At 41.8% G+C, this 24,047-nt stretch overlaps 3 protein-coding genes across 3 annotated transcripts in view; 2 read left to right on the plus strand and 1 right to left on the minus strand.

Annotated features, from left to right (window-relative positions):
• Positions 1–5,017: 5,017 nt before the first annotated feature.
• klhl31 (kelch-like family member 31) lies at positions 5,018–9,460 on the minus strand. Its single transcript, XM_018749273.2, has 3 exons — positions 9,325–9,460; positions 7,299–8,501; positions 5,018–7,167 (listed from the first exon to the last, which is right to left on the minus strand). Exons 2-3 carry the CDS (start codon positions 8,471–8,473, stop codon positions 6,435–6,437), a joined length of 1,908 nt encoding a protein of 635 aa, XP_018604789.1. The 5' UTR covers positions 8,474–8,501; positions 9,325–9,460; the 3' UTR covers positions 5,018–6,434.
• Positions 9,461–10,025: 565 nt separating this feature from the next.
• On the plus strand, positions 10,026–19,363 carry eloal (elongin A, like). Its single transcript, XM_018749401.2, has 11 exons — positions 10,026–10,164; positions 11,371–11,427; positions 11,508–11,620; positions 11,786–12,512; positions 12,614–12,713; positions 12,819–12,980; positions 13,055–13,152; positions 13,828–14,008; positions 14,945–15,068; positions 16,650–16,756; positions 18,990–19,363. The coding sequence occupies exons 1-11, from the start codon at positions 10,093–10,095 to the stop codon at positions 19,049–19,051; spliced, it is 1,803 nt and encodes a 600-aa protein (XP_018604917.1). The 5' UTR covers positions 10,026–10,092; the 3' UTR covers positions 19,052–19,363.
• Positions 19,364–22,187: 2,824 nt separating this feature from the next.
• lrrc1 (leucine rich repeat containing 1) overlaps positions 22,188–24,047 on the plus strand; it is a 41,384-nt gene continuing 39,524 nt past the window's right edge. The window contains exon 1 of the mRNA XM_029251161.1: positions 22,188–22,880. Within this exon, the coding sequence (XP_029106994.1) occupies positions 22,722–22,880 (159 nt within the window). The 5' untranslated portion in view covers positions 22,188–22,721. The remainder of the gene's footprint in view (positions 22,881–24,047) is intronic.

The raw sequence follows: 24,047 nt of genomic DNA on the forward strand, positions 1-24,047 counted from the left end.
TTATGTATTGCACGGTTTACTCTCTAGGTGAGAGATTTAGGTGTTCATGAGGTAGATGGCCTGAGGAAAGAAACTTTTCTTATGCCTGGCTGTCCTGGTGCACAGTGCTCTGTAGCGCCGGCCAGATGGCAAGGGTTCGAAGAGGAAGTGGCCTGGATGTGAGGGGTCTAGAATGATTTTGCTCGCCCTTTTACTGACTCTGGACGAGTGCAGTTCTTGGAGAGCTGGGGGGGATGTGCCGATGATTCTTCCGGCAGTCCGAACTATCCGCTGCAGTCTTCTGATGTCTGACTTCGTAGCTGAGCCGAACCAGACAGTTATAGAGGTGCAGAGGACGGACTCAATGACTGCAGAGTAGAATTGCAGCAGTAGCTCCTGTGGCAGGTTGAACTTCCTCAGCTGGCGAAGGAAGTAGAACCTCTGCTGGGCCTTCTTCACAATGGAGTCTATGTACAGGTGTATATGTGCATAATGTATAATTGCACATGTATATAATGTACAGGTGTATATGTGCATAATGTATAATTGCACATGTATATAATGTACAGGTGTATATGTGCATAATGTATAATTGCACATGTATATAATGTACAGGTGTATATGTGTATAATGTATAATTGCACATGTATATAATGTACAGGTGTATATGTGCATAATGTATAATTGCACATGTATATAATGTACAGGTGTATATGTGCATAATGTATAATTGTTTGTATATAATGTACAGGTGTATATGTGTATAATGTATAATTGTACATGTATATAATGTACAGGTGTATATGTGCATAATGTATAATTGTTTGTATATAATGTACAGGTGTATATGTGTATAATGTATAATTGCACATGTATATAATGTACAGGTGTATATGTGTATAATGTATAATTGTTTGTATATAATGTACAGGTGTATATGTGCATAATGTATAATTGCACATGTATATAATGTACAGGTGTATATGTGCATAATGTATAATTGTACATGTATATACATGTGCATAACGTATAATTGTCTTGAAATACGACATTACTGAAAGATGTTGTCCGACCTCGGTTTGAAAAAGTCAGGTATTTCTCTTCTCTAGGTTAAAATGCAGATTTCCATCAACCCCAGAGCGAAAAAAAAAAATCCAGTTAAAACCTGAATATAGCAGTTGAACACAGCCTCAGAAACAGTGCGTGTGAAAAAGTTGAATGCAGCGCTGACTCACCCCAGTGTCGCCCTACGCTGGTTTGGCGTGAAGTTCTGAAGATTGTTGCCATTATGCTCTCTCCCTTTTAAAGGTGAAAGATAAAAAACAATTGAAGCTAATTTTTTTATTTTAATGATTTTAATAAACAATATTTAATAGTAATTTTAAAGTTTTTCACTGGATTTTGATTGTTTTGGAGTCAGAATGGTTGGGCATTTTTTAAATGTATTGATAAGGGAATAGAGAATTTTCGAAAAGTTTGTGAGATTTTGACAAATTTTATACGGCGCACTAGCTGATGGTTCTATATATTGCGATTTTTTTTTTTTCTGTCTTGTGGTTTTATATTCTATTCTGTGAAAGTGAAAGTTCCACCGCTTTGGAGAACAACTGAATGTTTTTTTATTTATTTTTATTACCGTTTTCATGTGGTCTGCCCGTCCCAACCACCAGGAAAACAGATTTCTCTTCATTTTTTGCAATTCGTGGCAACCTTTCTTGACCTCCATGGTGTGCATCCGTTCCGTTGGCAATCTTACGCCCTGATAGTGTCATTCAGCTGGTTTTATATTTTCCCCGATTTAAAATCCTTCCCCTTCTCTGGGTCACAACACAAGTTGACAAATTGGTTACTGATCCTTAAAACCATGTAACTACCTCCAATTCCATATTTCTGCTGCACCTTTCTGGCATGTGTCAGCACGTTCTACTAGATCTTGTCTCAAATTGGGTCAGAAATCACTGTACGCACAAATGATAAGATTGAGGTCATTATACCCTAGTCTTCACTCATAGAAAAGATCACGTCATTGTCCGAACAGCTTGTCCCACACGGGGCTGCAGGGAGCCAGAGCCTTATCTGGCAACACAGTGCGTAGGGCCAGAGGGGGAGGGGACACACCCAGGACGGGACACCAGTCCGTCGCAAAGCACCCCAAGCGGGACTCGAACCCCAAACCCACCGAAGAGCAGGACTAGGACCAACCCACTGCACCACTGCACCCCCTTTTTTGTAGAAAAGGTAGTAATGTTTTATGAAGTTGTAGGAAAAAGAAGAATATTAGGACCAGCACCCAGATGGACAGACCGAATAATGATTAAACATACCCCTTCCAACCTTAAATAAACAAGTTTACAGTATTCTGGAGGCTATCTACATACCTGGTTGGTAATTACTGACTACGCTGACTTGATGGCACACCAACAGCAGTTCTATGAACAATAACCTTTTTAATGTTTTTCTAGCACAGTAATAACATCAGACATGAGCAACTTTTTAAAAAAAGTGTGTTTTTTCCTCAGAGTAGCACTCTTTTATATACTGGCTCCTGGGGGGTGCGGTGGCACAGCAGGTTTGGGTGGGTTCTGCTCTCTGGTGGGTCTGGGGTTCAAGTCCTGCTTGGGGTGCTTTGTGATGGACTGGCATCCTGTCCTGGGTGTGTCCCCTCCACTTCCAGCCTTATAGCCTGTGTTGCCGGGTTTGGCTCCAGTTTGCTGCAACCCCGCTCAGGAAAAGTGCACACACACACACACACACACACACATTGTCTGAAACTGCTTGTCCCAAGCAGGGTCCTGGTGAACCATAGCCTAACCCGGCAACACAGGGTGCAAGGCTGGAGGGGGAGGGGACGCACCCAGGATGGGACACCAGTCCATTAGAAGGCACCCCAAGCGGGACTCAAACCCCAGACCCACCGGAGAGCAGGATCCGGTCAAACCCGCTGCATCACTGCGCCCCCCCTACTCACGCGCAAGTGGCTTTGGCAAATGTGTGTGTGTATATACTGGCTAGCTATGCAAATCACTGAGGATGATTTCCTTTCTAGGAAGTCCTACACATTCTCTCTGACCACAGGCCTTGGGTGGCATGGTGGCACAGCAAGTATTGCTGCTGTCTCACAGTGCCTTGGTGGTGTGAGAGGAAATGGGTTCAGTCCCACTCAGTCTGTGTGGAGTTTGCATGTTCTCCCCATGTCTGTGTGGGTTTCCTCTGGGTGCTCTGGTTTCCTCCCACAGTCCAAAGACATGCTGTTCAGGTTCCCCCATAGTGTGTGAGTGACACAGAGAGTGTGTTCCACTGATGTATGGATGACCCAGTGTAAGTCGTGTATCTACCATGGTGAATAAGGGGTGTGGGCTGATAACACTATGTAGAGTTCATTGGAAGTTGCTTTGGAGAAAAGTGTCTGCTAAATAAATAAATGTTTTGTAAATGTAGAAAAGTGCTGCTTGACTTCTACAAAGAGTCATGAGTCAGGCAGGTGTATGTCCTACTTACCATTTATTTCTAGCCCGTTCTACGACTGTTGCTGATTCTTTTTTGCGGTCCCCCATTTCCTGCACTACAGTAAATGATGGCATAGATTTCAGTTCTATGGATCTCTCCAGTGGTTCATTTGTCAGTGCTGTTGGAATTGATCTTTTTACAGTTTGAAGTTATATAGAGTTTCAATAACAAGGCACAAAAAAGCTGAAAAAGTTGGTTTATTGTACTTCTCACCAGATGTTAGATAACATAGAGATGTGCACCTCTTCCAGACTCACTTTGCCCATGATCTCTTAAGTTCTTGTCATATATAAATGCTCATGGAGCATTACCTTAAGATCATGCCCAGATCAACCTTTACACAGCTACTCCTGTAATGTACGTAATATAGGAAGGTGATCAGGAATTGTCTATATTCTGAGTTTTATGCAACTACTTGTGATGAGAATTAGTGCATATAGTGGAAAGAAACTAAGTATACTCAAGAATCACACGTCTGCAACTATGTCTCTTTCTCCTAGTGTAATGCACAAATTGTATTTACTATGAGAAGTGCGTCGCTTTGGAGTAAAGCATCTGCTAAATGAATAAATGTAAACGTATCCACCACAGATGTGCACCCGTTTGCGAAGGACGTATGACATTAATGTGCCCATGTGTCCTGTATATTTTCACTCGCCCCCAGAATGTCTCTGTCCCATCTTTTAATACAGCCTGAAACGAACTTATCTGTGTTTTCTTAAAACCAAAGCTGCTCAAGGTCTTTAGCCTCCTGTCCGTAGCTCCGTGGAAAATTACCAGATTACAGAGGTCCTTTCTATTCAAGAATTCGCCACAGCAAGGCGTATCACGAGCACACAGAAAAGCTTATAGAGATAAATAGAATATGGTGAATAGTATAATAAAGAATAATAAAAGTACAATTAAAAGTAAATCATAATAATGATGATATAATAATCTAAAGCAGTGGATAAAAAAACTGAAAAATAAATAAAATTTTAAACATAACCAGACTCCAACAGTGCTGCGTCCTTGTAGACGCTCATGGCAGGAAGACTCCGGGCAACCTGGACGCACAGACCTGCAGGCAGAATCGTGTCAGTAATGTTTTAACTTGGGGTTAATGGGGTTGCGGACCACAGGGTGAAAAGAAGGTAATTGCACATCATGTGCGGACTGGATGAACACCGTGGCCTGATGCTGTCATACACTGAACAGCAGAGAATCACACTGTGTTTTCTTATGGAACAGCAAATAGGCAAAGACTAGTTTTCTCCAAGAACTGGCCGGTTGTTCATTTTTCAGTTTCGAATACAGAAACGATATCCAGACTTGCAGAGCGTGAACTTCTTTTCAATAGATCAACAACAGCTTAAAAGGTTTGAATACACGGGATTACACATAATGCTCCATAGTACTAGAGGGGTTTAAGGCAGGTTTAACCACATATCAAAAAATCTGAACACAGGTCAACATTTATACATTTCTTCTCTGTACTGCTAGTTTTGCATTGAAAATTTTGCGTTTGCAGAAGAAAGGTCAGGCAAAAGTCTTGTTTTCACTGGCATCTTTAATGAAGGTTATTATACTTAGGAGGATCTGATGCGGGATATGATAGGAACCGAATCAGGCACTTCCATAAATGGAGTTCAAAAAAAAAAACAAAAATCATACACCATTTATGACACCAATTCAGCTCACATGTCCTACATCCGTGGTACGCGCAAAAGTTTCAAATTATTAATTTTCAGCTAAAGAAATTATTGCAAACTTGAACTGTCAGAGGGTTTGAGAAGCATTACGATAAAGAAGATCTCAACCCTGAATCAGCCCAGGCTACTAACTTGTTTTAGTAACTACTCATGTTTCCTTCGTTTAACAAAACACATTCACCATTCTGCACTTTCATAGCCACCATTCAAGCCACATTTTTTGTGCTTTCGCAGCATGATTTTGCGTATTTTGATGCACGCAAATGGCATTGGGACATTTTTAGTTACTTCGTGAAGAGTTTTAATCTAACAGAGATTTGGAGCGATGTGCAAGGGATAGTAACTTTGAAAATATGGCCATTTTTCATCTCTCAAATGATTTTCGGGGATCTAAAAACTTGGGCACGTTTCTCTGATACTGTGGCACATTTTGACGCATTTCAAATGTTTCTCGCAGCTTTAAGCGTCCCTCGATTTCTGTGCGTCTTACTTCAGCAAATTTGCAAGGTGACAGAGTAACCTGTAAGCTTGCAGGTACTCCAGGAGCTAGGAAGCCTAATAGGTTTTATTTTAATTTAATCACGCAAATGAAACATAACAGCATATTCTATAGCCTGGAGATCTATGGAGGAAATGACTGTAAAATTATACAGAAATCAGTTAAAATCAATGTATAATTGGCCCCAGAGGGAAAAAAAAACACTCATTTAAGTGTTTTAAGTTCATATTATAAACCAAAAAAATTTAATTGAAACATGTTTTTATGTGTTATAAAGAACACACAAACTCACATCGTACATAATAAAAACTAGTCAGAAAATCAACGGTCGATTTGTGCCAAGAGCATCAAGTAATGTTGTAACCTGAATGTGAATTTTTAAAATGACTTCACAGAGGACACATTGTGATGTCACCTTTACGAACCTTTGTGTACATTAAATGCATTAGTTATTATCAATATTATTTAAATCGTTATTTAAATAATGCTTTTAGAGACAAGGTGTACAAGGTTAAATTCAGAAGTGTCCGCAATAATCTGTATTTGAATGAAAACAAATTATTGTGGATTCTTTTTGACTTAGCCACATACCATATATAAAAATGACTCTTTATCTTAAATGCATTTTTAATAAATAAAAAATTAAGTACATATGCAATGCTTTCTAGTATAGTCAAATACTAAATTGAATAGCACTTTGGGTTTCTTTGCTTTGCTCTCAGTTGCTTCTGAACTATATTGTTGGAATTGCATGGCTTCTATATGCTGACTGGTGCTGATGACACTGAGCTAGCCCTGCTCTCACGGGTCTTGCGAGTGGGTATGGTGACCATGCAGCACGAGATGCCGACGGTTGCTTCCGGCAACTCGTCGTCTTCAGTCCACTCGTTGAGATCTGGGTTGTAAACCTGGACGCACTTCTTGTACTTTTTCTCCACCTCGTTCCAGCCCCCTAGGAGGTAGATCTTGCCATTCAAGGTGGCGATGCCGGCCGTGCTAACCCCCGTGTGCAGTGGAGCCGTGCAGCTCCACTGGCCAGTGTGGGAATTGTAGCACTCTACCGTGAGGACATCCACCCTCTCCCCACGGCCTCCGAGCTGGCTACCCCCAACGACGTAGGCACGGTCAGCCGCGGTGGCAGAACAGTGCCAGCCCCTGGGTGTACTCATGCTGTTCCTGTCCTGCCAGGTGTCAGTGGAAGGGTCATAGGAGCAAACCGAACGGGAGTAGGCATTGTTGATGTAGCCTCCAGTGACCAAGATCTTGCCATCAATGACTGTGCTAGCATGGCAGCATCTCGGCACCTCCATGGGGGCCTTCATCTGCCACTGGTTGGAGGAGGGCACATAACACTCAACAGATGCCTGGCTTCCTTCTGAATTTCGTCCTCCTATGGCAAAAATGAGGCCATTGAAGGTATTCAGACTGAAGTGAGTGCGCTTCTGAATCATGTTGGCCAGATGAATCCAAGTGTTGAATCGGGGATCATACCTATGAAGCAAGAAAGATCTTTGGTTTGCCCGTGCATTCACTCTACAGGATGTCATTTTCACCGAGAATCAATGAAACGGTCTACATACAGGCTATTTGCAATAACAGTTTCAAAAGAGAGCAAAGCTCACCTGCAAAAGTTGCTAACAGCATGTTTGGCTTGGTTTCTGGCATCATTCTGGTCCTCACCTCCGGCAACATAAAGAAATCCGTCCAAGACAGCCACACACTGGTTGAAGCTCTTTGCAGGCATTTCAGTAAGCCTGTTCCAGATGTTGTCGACATCTCTGTAAAGGACATCTTTGCTAAGTGACTTCTCCGTCAAAGCTGGCCTCCCACCCACTGTGAGGAGAACTTGCTGGCCTCCACGCACCTTGGTTCTTCTTGACTGGAGGATATTTTGTTGATAGGGCAGCAGGTGGTAATTCATGGCATCAACCAGCAGCCGGTGGCATTCCGCATCTTGCATCATCCTGGGCACGCTCTGGACATGGCTCACTAGGTCTTGAGCAGAGATGACACCAAAACGGATGTTCGTCAGAAGGTCGGCGGCATACTTCAGCCTCTTCTCATCAAAGTCGAGCCACTTCATCGCAATCTGGAATGCGGTTATTTCAGAGGGCAGCTGCAGGGAGTCATCCATGAGGAATTCACTGATCTGCTCATAGGTGAGCTTCAGGAACTGCTCCATCTCTGAGAACTCAATGAAATTCTCCCGCATGAACTTCTGTGCGGCCTCCTTGGTGCTTTTCAGTCCGTATGTGTCTGCGATGTTCACCACATACATGCAGTTCTCCACACTGATCTCCTGAGTCAAGAAATCACTGCACATCTTCACCAGGCTATGGATCTGCAGGAAGATGGCGGCAGAGATGGTGCTCCCGATAGTGTACAGAGACAAGGTCAGCTTTCCCGAGTAGGCGTACGTGATAGCTGTGGCTAGGCCAACGGGGGACATATCAGCAAAATCCAGCTTCTGGAGAGAAGGATCCTTCTTCAACACATTACGGATGTATTCGCTGCAGGAGGCCATCACGACTCTGTGAACGTCAAAGGACTTGGACTTGGTGACAACAGTCAGGTCACACAGGAAGCTATCTTGCCTCATGGTAGACAGTCCTTCCAAAAGGCTTGGCCCGTACACTGGGTCAGTCACCTCAGTAGAGATACAGCTGAAGCCATTGCCGCCCTCTAACAGAGCGTTCAGGCCATTCATTTTGTTTATGGGCCCGTCATCTACTAAGATGGTCATTTCATTTATATCTCCTTTGTTCTTTTTATTTGCCTTGTTCTTCTTGGGAGCCATGACTGCAGAAGTGGCTCACAGCCAAGACCTGTAACATAGTTTCGTGGATTAATTCTTAGATATAACTTCTAAGAAGGAGCAAACACCTATGGATATCTAAAAGCTGAAAAATCAGGTCTTATACAGATACTAAGCAAATATTTTGGCAAGCTTAAGGCCACAAGACATATTGTAACTGCAGATATGTAATAAGTCAAATTTTCTGTACCCTAAATTGTGATAAGTGATACAAATAATTTTACATCTTAAAATACTGCGCACAGTTTCTCTCAGTAAAAGTGAAACACGCTATACTGAATTAACATGGAGTGTTTTTAACGTCATGGAGCCCTACTCCACATTCCTGCACTTGCATCTGTCACAGTTTATCAGCACCATGTCCAAGAATAGCAGCACTGGACAGCTCAGCCATAGCCGCCCTTTAAAGATTCACTATCCCAAAAACAATGTGCCTCAATTTCTTCTCGGTTCAGCCACGTTCCTTCAAAATATCCCACATTATTCTTCAAAGGCCTTTTAGGAAATTTTGGCAGCAACTCATACTAATAATGAAAATGTTGAATCCATTTGAGGTAAGAGGACAGTGTAACGCTTTTAATGTTCCAGCCAAACGGTATGTTGCACCAAGTAGTGCTAGCAGTGATTTGTCTGCTGAAACCAAATTATATCACATATGAAGAATGAAGTATGAGGACGTTAGTATGAATCTAAAGTTTTCAGATTATCTTGTGTCTCCTGGTGTCTACAGCCTTGGACTGATGAATTTATTACATATTTTCATGTAGAAATTAACAAAAATGTAGAAGAAGCCTTCATGCATGCAGATCACATGTGGTACATGTGGTACTTACCGCACAGTGATAGCACCGGGTTAAGGAGGAGATGAAATGACCTGTACCTCCAAGCCTGGGTGGGTGGGAGAGAGAACGAGTGAGTGTAGAACCCTGGAACGGACTGTCAGTTGACTCCTCCTCTCTCGGTGTGTGAATTGAGATGGGGGAGAAGTGCGCTCTCCGCCTGCGCAGGCCTTCCAACACAGTCCCGCAATAGGTTCTCAGGTAACACGATACAGGCCATGGCTGCACCAAATAAGGCTTCGCACTATAGTCAAACTACACAAAAATCTGAAACAGCATGGTACAGCGTACAAAATAATAACAAAGAACAAAAAAAACCCCAAAATGACAGCGACAATTTTGTCCATCCAATATTTGTGCATTGAGTATTTTGCTAATGTGTTTTTGGTTGTCCATCCTGACAAGTTGTTCTACATAATAATAATAATAATAATAATAATAATAATAATAAATGTTATTAGAACAATAAAAACTATGGTCTATTCTTTAGCCTTTAATTCAGAAATAATAATAAAATTATATCTATAATATATAGTCTAATGACATTATTATTATTATTATTATTATTATTATTATTGTTATTATTATTATTATTATACGTTGTTATTTTTTACAATTCTGTTTCGTTTGACGTTTCTGTACCATTTTCTGTGGCCGTACCTCTTTAAAGGCAGTCCTCCGATCACCGACCCGTATAAAACGTGATCACCTGGTTTCGGGGCGCTCGCGCCGACAGGTGAGCTGTGCACGTGGGCGAGCGTCATGGCCGCTGCCGAGACCCTAAAGAAGGTCTTTCGGTTCAAACTTAAGTTACAATCTGCAGATGTGGACACGGTATGGTCTTTTGTATTACCTAGTTTACCAGGGTATTTTCGCAGATTAAACAAACAACAACAACAACAACAAATTGCAACAAAAAAGCTGCAAGTGTGACAGTTTGTACCGTCACCGTGTACCTTAATATGACATAAAGTTATTTTGTTTGCGTGCAGCCATCGGTATGCCTCGTTTTCATAATTGCGTCTTGTTTATGCGCTGTGATTTGGCAGTTAATCTTATTCAAGCTTGTAAAACAAAAAAAAAAAAGAAAAAAAAAAAAATTGAAACTTGAGCTCAGTCCAGTCCTACAGGTTGGTCCCCCAGATTGAAGCTCATGAGTTTTGAGTGACTCCAGCATCTGAAGGGTTAATTAATTTCAGTTGGGCAGAATTTATGAATGGCCATCTGCTTTATGAAATCAGATGAGTTTCGCTACAGTTTCTCTACAAAGTTCTTCTCGGATGGCCGCTTCAGTGTGTTTAAAGCGCGGTCAAAAAAGTGCGGGCTTTTTTGTTCCGGAAATGCTCTCGTGCGATCTGCTGTCGTTTTTGTGAGGAGGGAGGGTTGAGGTATTTTCAGTGGTGGATGTTACACGAACGTTCACTTCCGTCCACCAACCACTGGTCTTGAGCTCCAGTTTGGCTTCGACTCCAGCGAAGCCTGGGTTGTCTCATCGTATCGATGGAAGCCCTCGCTGCCGACTCCAAGTCTTTCGTGGAGGCTCTGCAACCCGAGTGTTCACGCTGGTGACACCTCATGTGAATATATTGCTGCCTGCTGGTGCCCCTCGTGTACCGGAGCTGCCCTGTGAGGTCAGCTAATTCTTTTTACAGCCAAGGTAGCTGGTGCCATTAGCGTTGCCCATTTATAGTAGGTAGTAAAGAGAGTAGGGGGGCTCTGCTATTCCCCATACATAGCTCCTGATCTCAGTGCACACTCAGCGATTCCTGCTTTCTAGACAACCGGAGCAGGATTTGCCATATTCGGCACGCCTGGAAACATTTCTCAATGAATTAATGGACTATAATTTGTTGATGCCAAATTTTTGTATGTAATCTTGAACCAAATATGGTTTACTTGTGTGTCTCTGCCACAAGTTAGGAAAAAATTTCTTATATCTTGGAAGAAACTCACACTTTACATTATAATATTGTATGAATGGCTGTAAGGTCTTATTCTTGAAGGCTGGATAAGTGTATAAACACCTTCTTCTGTGCATAGGTCCTGAAAACACTGAAGAAACTTCAGGAGTTGGATGTAACCCTGGACATTCTTGCAGTAAGAAAAGCCATTCAGCTTGTGAGTGTTTTTGGATAGCTATTGTTTTCTGATCCAGCACAATTTCAATACTCCCCTAGGAGACTGGGATAGGGAAAACGGTGAATTCTTTCCGGAAGCACAGCGAGGCAGGGGAACTAGCGAGAACATTAGTTCAGAGGTGGAAAAAATTGGTTCCCAAGGAATCTCCCAGGTATCGTCTCTTGATGTTAAAGTTCTTGGTGGCAAATGGTACGTTTTTCATGTAACATGTTGGGTATTTCAGTTTATTTTCAGGTATTGATCATTTTGACTGCCTTGATAAATAAAACCTTTCTGTACATTAATCTAAGTTTTTTAATTCTAACTTTTGATTCAGCCTTGCCCGGGAAAACCATTCCTTAGGAACACAGAAGTTGGAAACGGAGAGTCGTAAGAAAGAGGGGGTCAAAAAACCGTGCTCTTTAGACAACAATCGTGAAACCAGTGACTCGGAGACTGGATATAAAAAATCTCATCGTAGCCACAAGCGGAGCGCTTCCAAACAGGAATATAAAGATGATTCGGATAAATCTTGTTCAAACAAATCAGAATCCAGAAAGAAGAACTTGTCTAAAAAATCCAACCAGTCCATGGAAATGGGTAATAAGGCCCAGAGTGACAAATGCATGTCTGAACCGGAAAATAAAGGGTCCATATCTCAACGGAACAAGCGTGGTGGAACAAAAACTCCACTGCGGTGCAGACAGCCTGAAAAGGGTAAGCAGGCATCAGTTGAGACCAAGAAGAGTGAAAAAGAGAGGTGTGAATCCAGACTGCCTTGCAGCGAAGGAAACGAGGCAAACGGAGACCAAGAGAAACGAAAGGCCACCAAAAAGCACAAGAAAATCCCTGACAAGGAAGATCAGAGCGATGAAGAGCTTGACGCACCGAAAATATCTTTCGAGTCCTGCCTGAACTATGATCTGAAGGTGCCGAAGAGGAAAAAGAAACCCTGTGACGATAAGAAAATAAAGAAGCCCAGAAATGATCCTGAAAAAAGGACACCTTCTGTCAAGGTGGCTGATGCTGTGAATAAATCCATGTTGGACCAACCACCTAAGAAGGTAACATTATGTGGGGAAAATTTCTTTTAAAAAAAAAAAAAAAAAAAATAAAAATCCTGTTTAGGATTAGTTCTCTTTGACTTGAACAACTCTTATCATAGGCTTCCAGTGGATCAGTAATGGACCTTCTTAAAATCCCTTTGCCAACTGTTCTGCCGGATTGTGAAGACCTGTCCAGTTATTCATATTTTGACAAGAAAGGTGAGGGAAAAAAAAAAAAACTTGTGATCTTTAAAGATACTCTAGAAGTGAATATGTAATAGGTAGCTGTATTTCTTTTAATCTTATGAGCTCTTGGTGTTTTAGCCGAAGTTGAAGCACCAGAGATTTGTGAAGATGCTCCAATCTTCACTGGACAGAGGCTAAACAAGAAGATGCAGGTTTACTCGGGTTCTAAGACCGCTTTCCTCCCGACCATGATGACGTTGTACCAACAGTGCATTCGTACTCTCCAGAACAACATTGACTGTGAGTATTGCTCTTGGACTTTGGCCTTGAGCCCAACATGCTTTGGGAGTGTAAGGTGGCACGCTCTCTTTCAGTACTCCATGAGATCGGAGGAGTACCGTTTGAAATTCTAGAGCCGGTACTGGAGCGTTGTACGCCTGAACAGCTGCTCCGTATCGAAGACTGTAACCCGGTAAGAACATACTACTGTGGTGGAAGGAAAGTGGATGTTGAGCCTTCTGAGTTTGAGAAGATAAGCATTTCTGTGACAGTGGTGGATTGCTGGAGCCTCTTATTGTGTCAATGAGCCTTTACATTGTTACATTTGCATTTATACCTTTTGGACAAACTTTTCCCTGAAGCAAAGTACAGCTCAGCGTTGAAACAACGGTGTAGTAATGTAAATTTACATTTATTTAACCAACGCTTTTCTCCAAAGTGACTTAGATGTTTCAGGGTAAGCACCCTGATCAAGGGTGAGAGAGCAGGAGGTGGGACTCGAACCTGGTCCCATGAGTGTGAGGCTGTAGCTCTAACCTCTACGCTACCAGCTGCCCCTACTTGAGAAATAATTAAGGGAAATGATGTGACTCTTGGGAAAATCTGGCTATGATGGGTTTGCATGAGAGATGTGGATGAGTCTATGATTGTTGGCATACTTTCCCACTGTTTCATTGTCTTGCTTGGCTTTGGTTACATTGAACACATTTTTGCATGCAACTGTCATTCTGTAAGCTCATATGTCTGGAAATGATTTTATATTTCGTGTTTAGTATCTTGTCTTAATGTATTGCTATAATCGGCGATGACCCAGATCATGGTGTCTGGTTATAAAGCCATCCGATTTCACGCGTCGCTTTGCTTCCAGGCCTACATTGGCCTGACCGATCACCTGTGGGAGAGGCACTGCCAGAGAGACTTCCGCAATGAGAAGCTGGAGGAGTATGAGTCGTGGAGGGAGATGTACCTCAGGCTGTTTGAGGAGCGGGAAAGGAAGTTGAGAAGGCTAACAAAAAGCATTGTGTCTGCACATTCTGGGAAGCCCAAAGGTAGGATGGACTCCTCAACCCTTGATAAAATGATTCAGTGCTCCTTCTGATAGGCCCCCTTGACACAGTAAAAAGATGGTTTAAGTGTGTGTGTGTTTCTTTTGTTTTTAATAAGCAGGTCATCTGTTGCTACCATCTGTAAATAAATTTATAGTAAAACCCAGCCGAAGGATTGAACGTGTGACCCTATCAGTCTGTGAGGACTACTAAACCTCTGGCCTAGCAAGTGTGAGAGCCTCATTGGCGTAATCCAGTGTTCGAACCTTTCTTTGACCCCAAACATGCCTGTAAAATTAACTTTCGAGTCTTCGGTGCAAGTCCTAACCCCTAATTCACCATTGTGAAAAACAATGATGACCTTGTGATGTCTGAGTATGTACTGAGATATCTCATTACACCTTGGACCTCCTCGCTTCATCATCCCAATTGTTTTAGAAATATGCTTGCATATTTATTTATTAACTTTCCTACTTGTTCACCTTGTCATTGTGTGTGTGTGTGTGTGTGTATATATATATACAGTATATATGCATGTCCTGTGCATGTCTGTTTTGTACATTGTATGCTGATAGAATATTTTTTTTTACTTTAAGAGTATTTGTCCATCTTAGTCACTTTTGGCTTTCAGACTGCAAGTAGGTGGTAAGTTTGTAACAATTAAATGAGCAAAGGAGACCCCCTGCAAATGTCTAGGGTACGAGGCAGGGTCTTGGAGCTTACCGTTTCAGGTGGCGACTCCTCGTCAGGGTCAAATTCTTTGCATTATTGCCAAGTTGTGCTCCAGCAGCTTGCCGTGTGATGGCTGTTGGTCCATCTGTCGTGTTGTAGGCTGTTGGGGGCAGGTGTAGATTGCAGCCTGGAGGGGTTCGGGGTGGTTCGGGTTCTGCGTTTCACCTTGTTCTAGGTTTTTCACCACAATGGCTCTATTCCACATAGGTCGACAGGTGAAGCTGGCGTACATTAATTCCGTGGCCAAGCCGCCCAGGAATGTGCGAATACAGCAGGAAATCCACGGCACGGCGGGGCCCCTTCCCCTGCCTTACGCGTACGACAAGACCAGGTAGGTCAAAACCCCGGACGATCCACCCTCCACGCAGCTGACGTGTTTTCTTCGACACCCCTATACATTCCAATCACAAATTGCACAGCCTGCCTTTTTTTTTTTTTTTTTTTTTTTGCAAATTATCAACAATTTTTGACACTTTGTCCCTTGTTCAAACACTCAAAGAATACATTATGGTCACCCAGGTTAAGCTTTTTGCTCGCTTTGTTAAAAATATATATTCACAAAAAGCTTTACTGATTTGCATTTTATAATGTTTATAAAGAACAATGAGCTGCAAAGCTTTAAATCTCTTTGGTGTTAGGCGTAAGTATAATTAAGGTACTTTTGTCTAAATCTCTGCTCTTCCACTTATGCTTTCTAGTGTATTTAACAGGTGAAACTTGTTGCTTTTCTAATGTTTGTGTTTCTGGGTGGGGTAGCGCTGCATTGTTGGTCCTACGTGGGCAGCTGGTAATGTACTTGTTAGAGCTGGTGCCTTTGGACCCAAAGGTCGCAGGTTTGAATCCCACTTCCCAGCTGCTATACCCTTGAGCAAGGTACTTCCTTTAAATTGCTCCAGTAAAATTACCCAGCTGTACGAAGGGATAAATCATTGTAAGTCGCCTTTGAGAAAAGCGTAGGCTAAATCAATAAATACAAACGAACAGAAAATTTAGCTTGGAGACTTGAAATGTAATTTCATTGACCTCTATTACTTTAGCTGACATCTTTCTACAAATTGACTTAGAATTCTAGATACCCTACCCTCAGTTGTTTACACTGATGGACACATCCATATGGCACAGCAATGTAAAACACACACACACACACTGTGGGCTATTTAGAGTCAGCAGATCACTTGAAGCCCTGGACTGTAGGAGGAGGATACCAGAGCATACGGAGATGGGGCAAACATGCAAACAATGCACAAACTGAGCTAAGTTTGAACCTACATCTGAGCCCACAGCCCAGGAGCCATGAGGCACCAGTGCTACCTTGCACCGGTATTAGCTTTATTAACACTTGTGGATCCTGGTGCTTTTGAATGGTGCTCACTCTGTTTCAAAGTTCTACCACAGTACCTGGCAACAAGAGCTGTGCTGAACTCGGCATGCATCCCACATCTTTTAAATTCTTGTCCTTCCTGCCTTACTTGAGGCTCTATAACAATGCAGCCTTTTACCTTTGCCCAGTCTTATCAAGTCCAAACCTGTAAATGATGGACAGAGTTCCTGATATCCCTCTTACATCAGGACTTTTCTAATATTTTCTCTGCTGGTGTTTTTGTTTCTATGTCCTGGTCACGTTGACACAATTTGCAAAGGACACCTTTTATTGTGAGAGTAGGAAAGTGCATTTTTAATGAAGAAAAGTGATAATTTAACCACTTTCGTCGTACGGCTGTGTGAGCATCTCTTTTCTTCACACGCACAATGGAAACAACAAGGTTTACGTTCTGGAGCTTCAAAGGGAAGGCCGCCGTTTTTGTATGATCTTAGTGTGGTGATGTCAGTGTGCAGTAGAGGGGTGTGAGGTTGTGGTGGTTTTACTGGTACCATGTTTTGAGCCCCTCTGCCTCATTTTCACCACTTCCAGTGCCAAGGCTTCGGAGGGCAGATCACGGGTTGGCTACGGTGAGCCTGCCAGGCCCTGCGGTGCCAACGCCAGCTCCTCCCAGGGCCAAGACCTCAGGAAAGTCAGACGTGAGTCCAGACTCGCTCCTGTTTACATCCTGAATGCTTCCGCGGCATACAGGTCCCCTTTCCAAAGAAATTCGGGGAACTCCGTTCAGGTGTCCAGCTGTTAGGACATCGGTTTTGTAGTGCGGGGCAGCAGGTAGCATAGCGGTTAGAGCTTCTCGTAGGTCGCAGGTTCAAATTCCACCACCTGCTGTAGCCTCTTGAACAAGGTACTTACTCTATGTTGCTCCGGTTAAAAATTACCCAACTGTATAAATAGGTAAGTTAGTGTGGGCAGCTTAACATTGTAAATCGCTCTGGAAAATATCATCAGTTAAATGAGTAAATAGAAAATAAATAGTGGTTAAACTACAATGATGATTAGAAGTTTGCAGGTTCAGACCTGTTGTACTGCTGAGAAAAGTGGTGAGTAGTGGTAATTGTTATAGTCCAACTTAGAGCTTTGATATAGGTAAAAATGAGTTCCCTAGTCCCCTTGAGCTAGGTAATTAATCTGAATTAATATAAGAAAAATTACAAACCTATGTAGGGTGAGTAATTGTAAGGATCTTTTTTCCAATTAGACTTTAGTGAATAAAGTTAATGAGTTCAACATTAGAGCTACTGTACATGAACAAGTTCCATTAAAACAAATGTGCAAACAATCATATTAGGTAGAAGCTACTCCAGTTACTCCAAATTCAGCTAAAATTTCACATAATTCCAAAATTCCAGGCATTCATTTAGGAATTATATACAAACCAATGAACACTCAATTCTTTGATTTAAAATCTCCACTAAAATAAACAAATTCAGGCAACTGCACCTAACAGTTCTTAAAATAAAGCCACCTTTAGGATATAATAAAACTTGTTCAGACCTTCTGAGCGGCCCACCTCGCAGGATCTTACGTTTACATTTATTCATTTAGCATTTATCTTAGTACACAAACAATGTAATCTCTTTTGGATAAGGACATCAGCTAAATAAAGCAAGCGTATAAGTCAAATAAAAATTACTCATTTGTTTCAGGCATTAAGATGCAATACTTTCACGGTAATGTATGAAATCCTAATGCCGTAAGTTGCCTTGGATAAACGTAAAACATTTTTTGTTCAGCTGTCAGTCTTGACAAGTTGAGAAAGGTGTGTGGGGGTTTTTTTTTTTTTTTTTTTTTTTTTGCTGCTTTCCTCCCCAATTTTCCAGAGGTGGTTTCACTGTAGGGTGATGTTGAAGAGATCTTGGACCACCTTGTCATCTTGCCATTTAATGAAGTCCTTAGTTTGCATTTTCTTTTCACTCCAAATGATAAATTATGTACAGTATATTTGTCCTTTTAATGCCTTACAATCTCAACTAAATGGCTAAAACTTCAGATAAGCTAAATTATTAAAATATTTACCATGGGTCACACACCTTATTTTAAGGAAGTAGATTCCAGACCATGAGGACCCACCCTTCACTGGGCAACTAGTTATTAATAATGAGTGAGTGGATAAAAAAGAGATTGAGACAAGCTGCAAATGGCATTTTTATTAAAAAGAACTCAAGTTCTATTTTTTTAATTGTTGTAATACATAAAATACATTTTATTGCAGTTTATTTTAGGTGACATTTTTTGTCACCTGTTTTTATTTTTTCCTCCCTTTTCCCTCCTTGTGGGTAATTTGATCCCATCCTAACGGAAATTTACATTGTGGGCTGATTTCATGGAAGGCGGTAACTCCATTTAGAGAGGGATGAGTATGTGAACATGGATTGTTACCTCGGACAAAGTTATCCACTAGCTGAAGAAAAGTAAAGTGAACGAGGATTTAAACCTAAACTCTAGTCTACAACAGTTTACCACAACAACAGGGTAAGCTTTCGAACTGGGTTGTAGTGTTGCTGTTGACTTACAATGTCTGTAGTTTGCATACTAAGTGATGTATAACGATTTACCCGTTTATACAGCCTTGCACCCAGTGCTTCTGGGATAGGCTCCGGTCCACCGGGACCCTGCTTGGGCTACAGTGGTTTATGAAATTGGATAGATACAGCTGAGTAACTATCAGTTCAGTGCGACTACCTTCTTCAGGGGTTCTACAGCAGGAATGGGGTTTGGAGTTGGGACCTCCGGATTGCAAGACAGCTCTTAACACTACACTCACTATAACTCTACACTGCATTTCACATAATTTTATGTAGAATTTAGATGGACAGGGTGAAGTGCAGGATTTAAGCCCGTGTTGTGACTGTTTTCTTCCTTTTCTTTAAGGAGTTGCACCCATGATGGCCAAATCCCTGAAGGCCTTCAAGAAGCAGCTGGGTCGCAGATGAACACAAATGGGAAACGGACACTTGTAAATGGTTATTTGGATGAAGATGTTGCCAATTTATCGAACCTTCGGTGTCCCTCCCTTTCGTTAGAAGACCTCGGCCATGTCAGTTTGAGCTCTTTAGAACTTTTCAGCTCTCAGAATTCCCGTGAGTTGCTTGAGGTTCCTAAAATGTTCTTTGTACTCATGTTGCGAAAGTCGCGTCAGTCGGAAGAAGGTGCCCCGGGCGAATTTGACAGTGAAGTAGTGCAGCACAAACCTTGGTTTCTGTTTTCCTGTTGTAATCTAGTGTTCACTTGTAATAAAATAATTTCTGGCCACTTCTTGTAATATTTTGTCATTCTTTGGACAGAAATGAAGGTTTGCAATGAATTATTCGTCTTATTCTCCGGATAGCAATGAAAGTTTTCAATGACTTATTCATACCCACATATGTAGTTGATGCTTTTCTCCAAAGCAGCCTACAACATTAGGGTTCTGTACTGAGTTACTTTATTTACCCTTTTATACAGCTGGGTTATTACTTTATCAATTCAGGCTAAGTACTTTGCTCAAGGGTGCTATGGCAGGAGTGGGCATTCAAACCTGGGTGTTTCTATTCGAGGTGACAACTCCAACCACTATGCCAGTTTCATTAAATTTTAGTGCTCTGCATCACCGCTGAGAAAAGCCTTTAAATAAATTAAACGGATAAAAAGCAATAGATTCAGTGGTCAGTGTGTAGTTAAACCACAGAGTAAACAGATTTTTAAACTTGCTTTTGGAATAACTAGCTATTGCATACTGCCCCCTCATGGACTGAAGTGGAAGTTAATGATTTAAAAAATAAATATATATATGTGTGTGTGTATGGTAAAAGCCAAATGTGTTCAGGTTTATTACAGGATTAATAGCAGATGTGTTCCTATACGGAACAAGAACCCCCATATATTCAATCCTCAAAGAATGCATTTAAGAAAGGTTGAGAATTAATTTGAAAGGTCCAGATTTCTCCAGCTTCTTTCATTTGCCAGCTGTTAGCCTCAGAGGTTTTATACACTTTTGGAAACTTTAGATTTAAATTTGGTCTAATATATTTTAATGGTGGTCTGTCAGTCTTAAAAGAATATGTGTGCCAATTAATGCATAAGAAGTGGATGCAGGATATGAGGACCAAGCCAGTGTATAACTGCCAGAAATACTGTTGTTTTTACAGGGGTGAATGGTTTTGATGAATTTCCCATTCTGTGTGGGGATACAAGAACTTGATCTAATCTGGGGAAGTAATGCATAAAATTTCATGAAGTCTAATTATATATGATGCAATAGTGTTAAAGTGTTGGTAACGTAGTGATTACAGGAGGTACCTTTGGATTCAAAGGTTGGAGGTTTGAATCCCACCTCCTGCTGTAGTACCCTTGAGCAAGGTACTTACCCCATGTTGCTCCAGTAAAATTACCCAGGTGTATAAATGGGTAAAGTTGCATATAGTTTAACATTGTTGGTTGCTTTGGAGCAAAGTGTCAGCTGAACAAATAAATGTAACTTACGAGTTTCTCATAGAGCATGTGAAGTCCTGCAGATAGGATGTGTATTTTGAAATTTAACAAAAGTTAATTTAAATACAATTTATGTTCACATGATTCCTCTGGAAGAAGATTTTACAGAACTAATGTTAGAATTACTTTGTTGCAAGTATAATCTATGTGTCTGAAGGATTTCTATCTAGACATTAATCTGATTTCAGACAGTTTGTCAATAATTAGTGGTCCTTTCACAACTATCCTCCAAGCAGTAAATTTTGAAAAGTTGTCATATTGTTCAGTCCAGCTATTTATTTGCTCTGTTTGAGAAAAACAACAAAGATTATTTTTGTTAGACAGCAGAAAAAATACAGAAATCGTGCAGACCAAGTCTGTTCTGTTAAGTATTTGTGCACTCATGACATCTTGCTTTCTTCCTTCTAAAAAAAAAAAAAAAAATCCTATCAACATGCTCATGTTAACAAACCTTCTCCATTTAAAATTTGACACAACAACAGCGGAAAAAGTTATGAATAAGGCTCAAATAACAGGAATTTGGTTACAGTTGAGGAAATTAAACAGAATCCAAGTATATAAAATATCTTATCTTGGTCAATATTTGTTACATAATTATTGCATTAAATGTCTTTCATTGCTACTAACTAATTCTTAAACAGATGCTTCATTACAAAGTATGGTGAAGTACTATATTTACATGTGTTCTTTTAGTTGACACAGTTCTCCAAAACACCTTAGAATGTGGAACTACTTACAATGATTTACTCATTTATACAGCAGGGTAATTTTTACTGGAGCAATTTAGGGTAAACACTTTGCTTATGGGTACTACAACACGAGGTGGAATTTTAACCTGGGTTCCTTGAGTCCAAAGGCAGGACCCTAACCACTGTACCACCTGCCACCCTACAAGGAAACTTGTTTTGGTCCACAGGAAAAATAAAGCTTGGTAAGAAATCTTTCAGCAGGATGATAATCCAAGCCCCTGGAGGGGGCCAATCAAAGTTCTGATCCGAATCCCAGCATGATTCACACTTTTGACAATTTAGTCCACATACAAGGTTTAACCACTGTACTAAACTGGTACACAGCAACCCCAGCACAGTCACAAGTGATACTGTAGCACAGGGTAAAATGTACCACATTTTGGAGTGGGCTCTGAATACATATGTGAGATGCATACTTTCAGTTTTGGCCTTTGTTTACAGTGACTGCAGAGATAAATAATTTCACCTTTAAATGTTTTCTATTTTAGCATGTGCCTTCGGAATGATTGAGCAAGAACAGGAAAAAATGGATGTACATCAGGTTTGAGGGAGGAGCAGAACTAGGTAAAGTGGGTGGAGAAAAGGGAGGCGCGGAGGGAGGGACAGAGAGAGAGGAGCAGAGGGAGGTACATAGAACAGCGGGAGTAACTGAAAAAGGTGAAGAGGGTGGGGAAAGGGGAGGGGCAGAGGGAGGGGCAGTTGAAAGGGGGCGGGGACAGAGGTTGGATTAGAATGAGGATTGGCGGGATGGGCAGAGGGAGTCATTAAGGGAGGAGCTAAGGAAGGGACAGAGGCTGGAATAGAGGGAGGGGCAGAGTTGGGAGCAGTGACGTCAGTCTGGAATGAGGGAGTGAATGTTCCGGGTCAGAAACTGGAGTGAGAGGAAATTAACTCTCCGCGCGAGGAAAAACACGACACCAGAACCGAGCGAACTGGGATGTGAGCGTCGGGAAAAAGCGAACGGAGGGCCAGGGGACTCGAGCAAGGAAGGAGGCGGACGCAAAAGCGGCGGCGGAGAGGAGCGCTGTTCAAAGTGTCCGAAGTGGTCGAAGTGTCCAAAGTGCGCCAAGCAAGTGAGCCGGAGCGCGATCGCAGCTGCTTATTTATTGCTTCATGTTACTGTACGCGCTGCGCCGTGTTCGCCGTGTGGGATCTGAACAGCACGGGGCTCCGAACACCTCCGGGATCTGAGCCCAGAGGGATCCGAACGAACACCGCGCCGGCGGGGAAGAGGAGGAAGAGGAGCAGGAGGAGGGGAGGAATCGCTCGACTCCGACTCGAGTTTTTGCCTCCGCTCGGGGATCCGTCGTCGTCGTCGTCTCGTAGTGATTTATTCCTAAAATTGTTGTCACCCACCCCCATCCCCACCCCCCGGAGCATCGCGATGTTCCATTGCATCCCGCTGTGGCGCTGTAACCGCCATGTGGAGTTCATTGACAGGCGCCACTGCTCGCTCTTCTACGTGCCCGAGGAGATCTACCGGTACAGTCGGAGTCTCGAGGAGCTGCTGCTGGACGCGAACCAGCTGCGGGACCTGCCCAAGGTGAGAGTGGGTGGGGGTGTAGGTGGGGGTGGGGGGGTTCCGAAGAGCCCGAGCGAGGAACGTCGTAACAACCACTATATCATCATTATTATGATAATGAATCATGATAATAAAATACCCAGATTTCATCATTCAAATTAAACAAAGGAAACTCCCAAACAACGTTAAATAATAATAATAATAAAAAAAAATCCATACCCCCAAAGTGAAACAATAAAAGGGAAAAAAAAAAAAAAAACACTATTGCAGTGTAAAATAATAAAATTAACACTTAAGTGTAGATTCATCAGTGTAGAATAGCTCAGTGAGACATCTAAATAATCTTAACATGATCAGCCAACAGGGGCAGAGTTTAGAAACTAAGAAAAAATGAAATAATAAAAATTTACTTTCAAATCACAGTCGGACACTGCAGAATAATAATAATAATAATAATAAAACACTCAAGCAACAAACTCAGACTGCATGAAATAATAAGTACATTAGAAAGACACTCAGCACAAATACACAGCCACAATAGCAATCCTCTGTATGTAAATAAGAATAAAAAAAAAAAAAAATCACTCAACGCTAAATCAACAGATGAAATAAGGTGACATTTGGAAAAAGAAATAAAATACTTATTTATTAATTTAGCCGACCCTTTTCTCCGAAGCGACGTGCAGTGTTGGTGTACCTACAATTATTTATCCATTTAAATAGCTGGATAATTTTACTGGGGTGATTTTTAAGGTAAGTACCTTGCTCAGGGATGCTGCAGCCAGAGGTGGGGATCGAACCTGCGACCTTTGGCTCCAGCAGCTCTAACCACTGCACTATGAATAAAAGACTGAGACATTGTTGAACTGGGGTTTCAGGCCCAGGACTGGAGGCTTGAGATGCTCTGGGTTTCTCTCAGTGTGCTGTGCAGGGAGGACGTACCTGAAATACCTGTATTACTGGCGGGATGTGCTGTCGGAGACGCCGCGGATTTCTTTATTGTTTTCCTTGTAAATAAACTTAATGCAACGCTCAACACCAGCTGACAAACGATGGCCACACACTTGCGCATCTCCAACCCTTCGCGCTTTTAACAAGTCGGTTTCAACGACAGATTTCAATTTATTAATTTATTTTTTTTCTTGCAGGGCTGAAACAGACCTGCAGCTACAGGCCTGCTTTGTGTCA

Source organism: Scleropages formosus, chromosome 4 (assembly GCF_900964775.1).
Source record: "Scleropages formosus chromosome 4, fSclFor1.1, whole genome shotgun sequence".
NCBI classification, from domain to species: Eukaryota; Metazoa; Chordata; class Actinopteri; order Osteoglossiformes; family Osteoglossidae; genus Scleropages; species Scleropages formosus.

Excerpts from the sequence above, each read along its gene's own strand:
- klhl31 (XM_018749273.2), bottom strand. The coding sequence starts at position 8,473 with ATGGCTCCCAAGAAGAACAAGGCAAATAAAAAGAACAAAGGAGATATA. Across the intron at positions 7,168-7,298 it reads GCTGTTAGCAACTTTTGCAG|GTATGATCCCCGATTCAACA; the intron begins GTGAGCTTTGCT and ends CTTGCTTCATAG.
- eloal (XM_018749401.2), top strand. The coding sequence starts at position 10,093 with ATGGCCGCTGCCGAGACCCTAAAGAAGGTCTTTCGGTTCAAACTTAAG. Across the intron at positions 10,165-11,370 it reads AATCTGCAGATGTGGACACG|GTCCTGAAAACACTGAAGAA; the intron begins GTATGGTCTTTT and ends TTCTGTGCATAG. Across the intron at positions 16,757-18,989 it reads AGACCTCAGGAAAGTCAGAC|GAGTTGCACCCATGATGGCC; the intron begins GTGAGTCCAGAC and ends CTTTTCTTTAAG.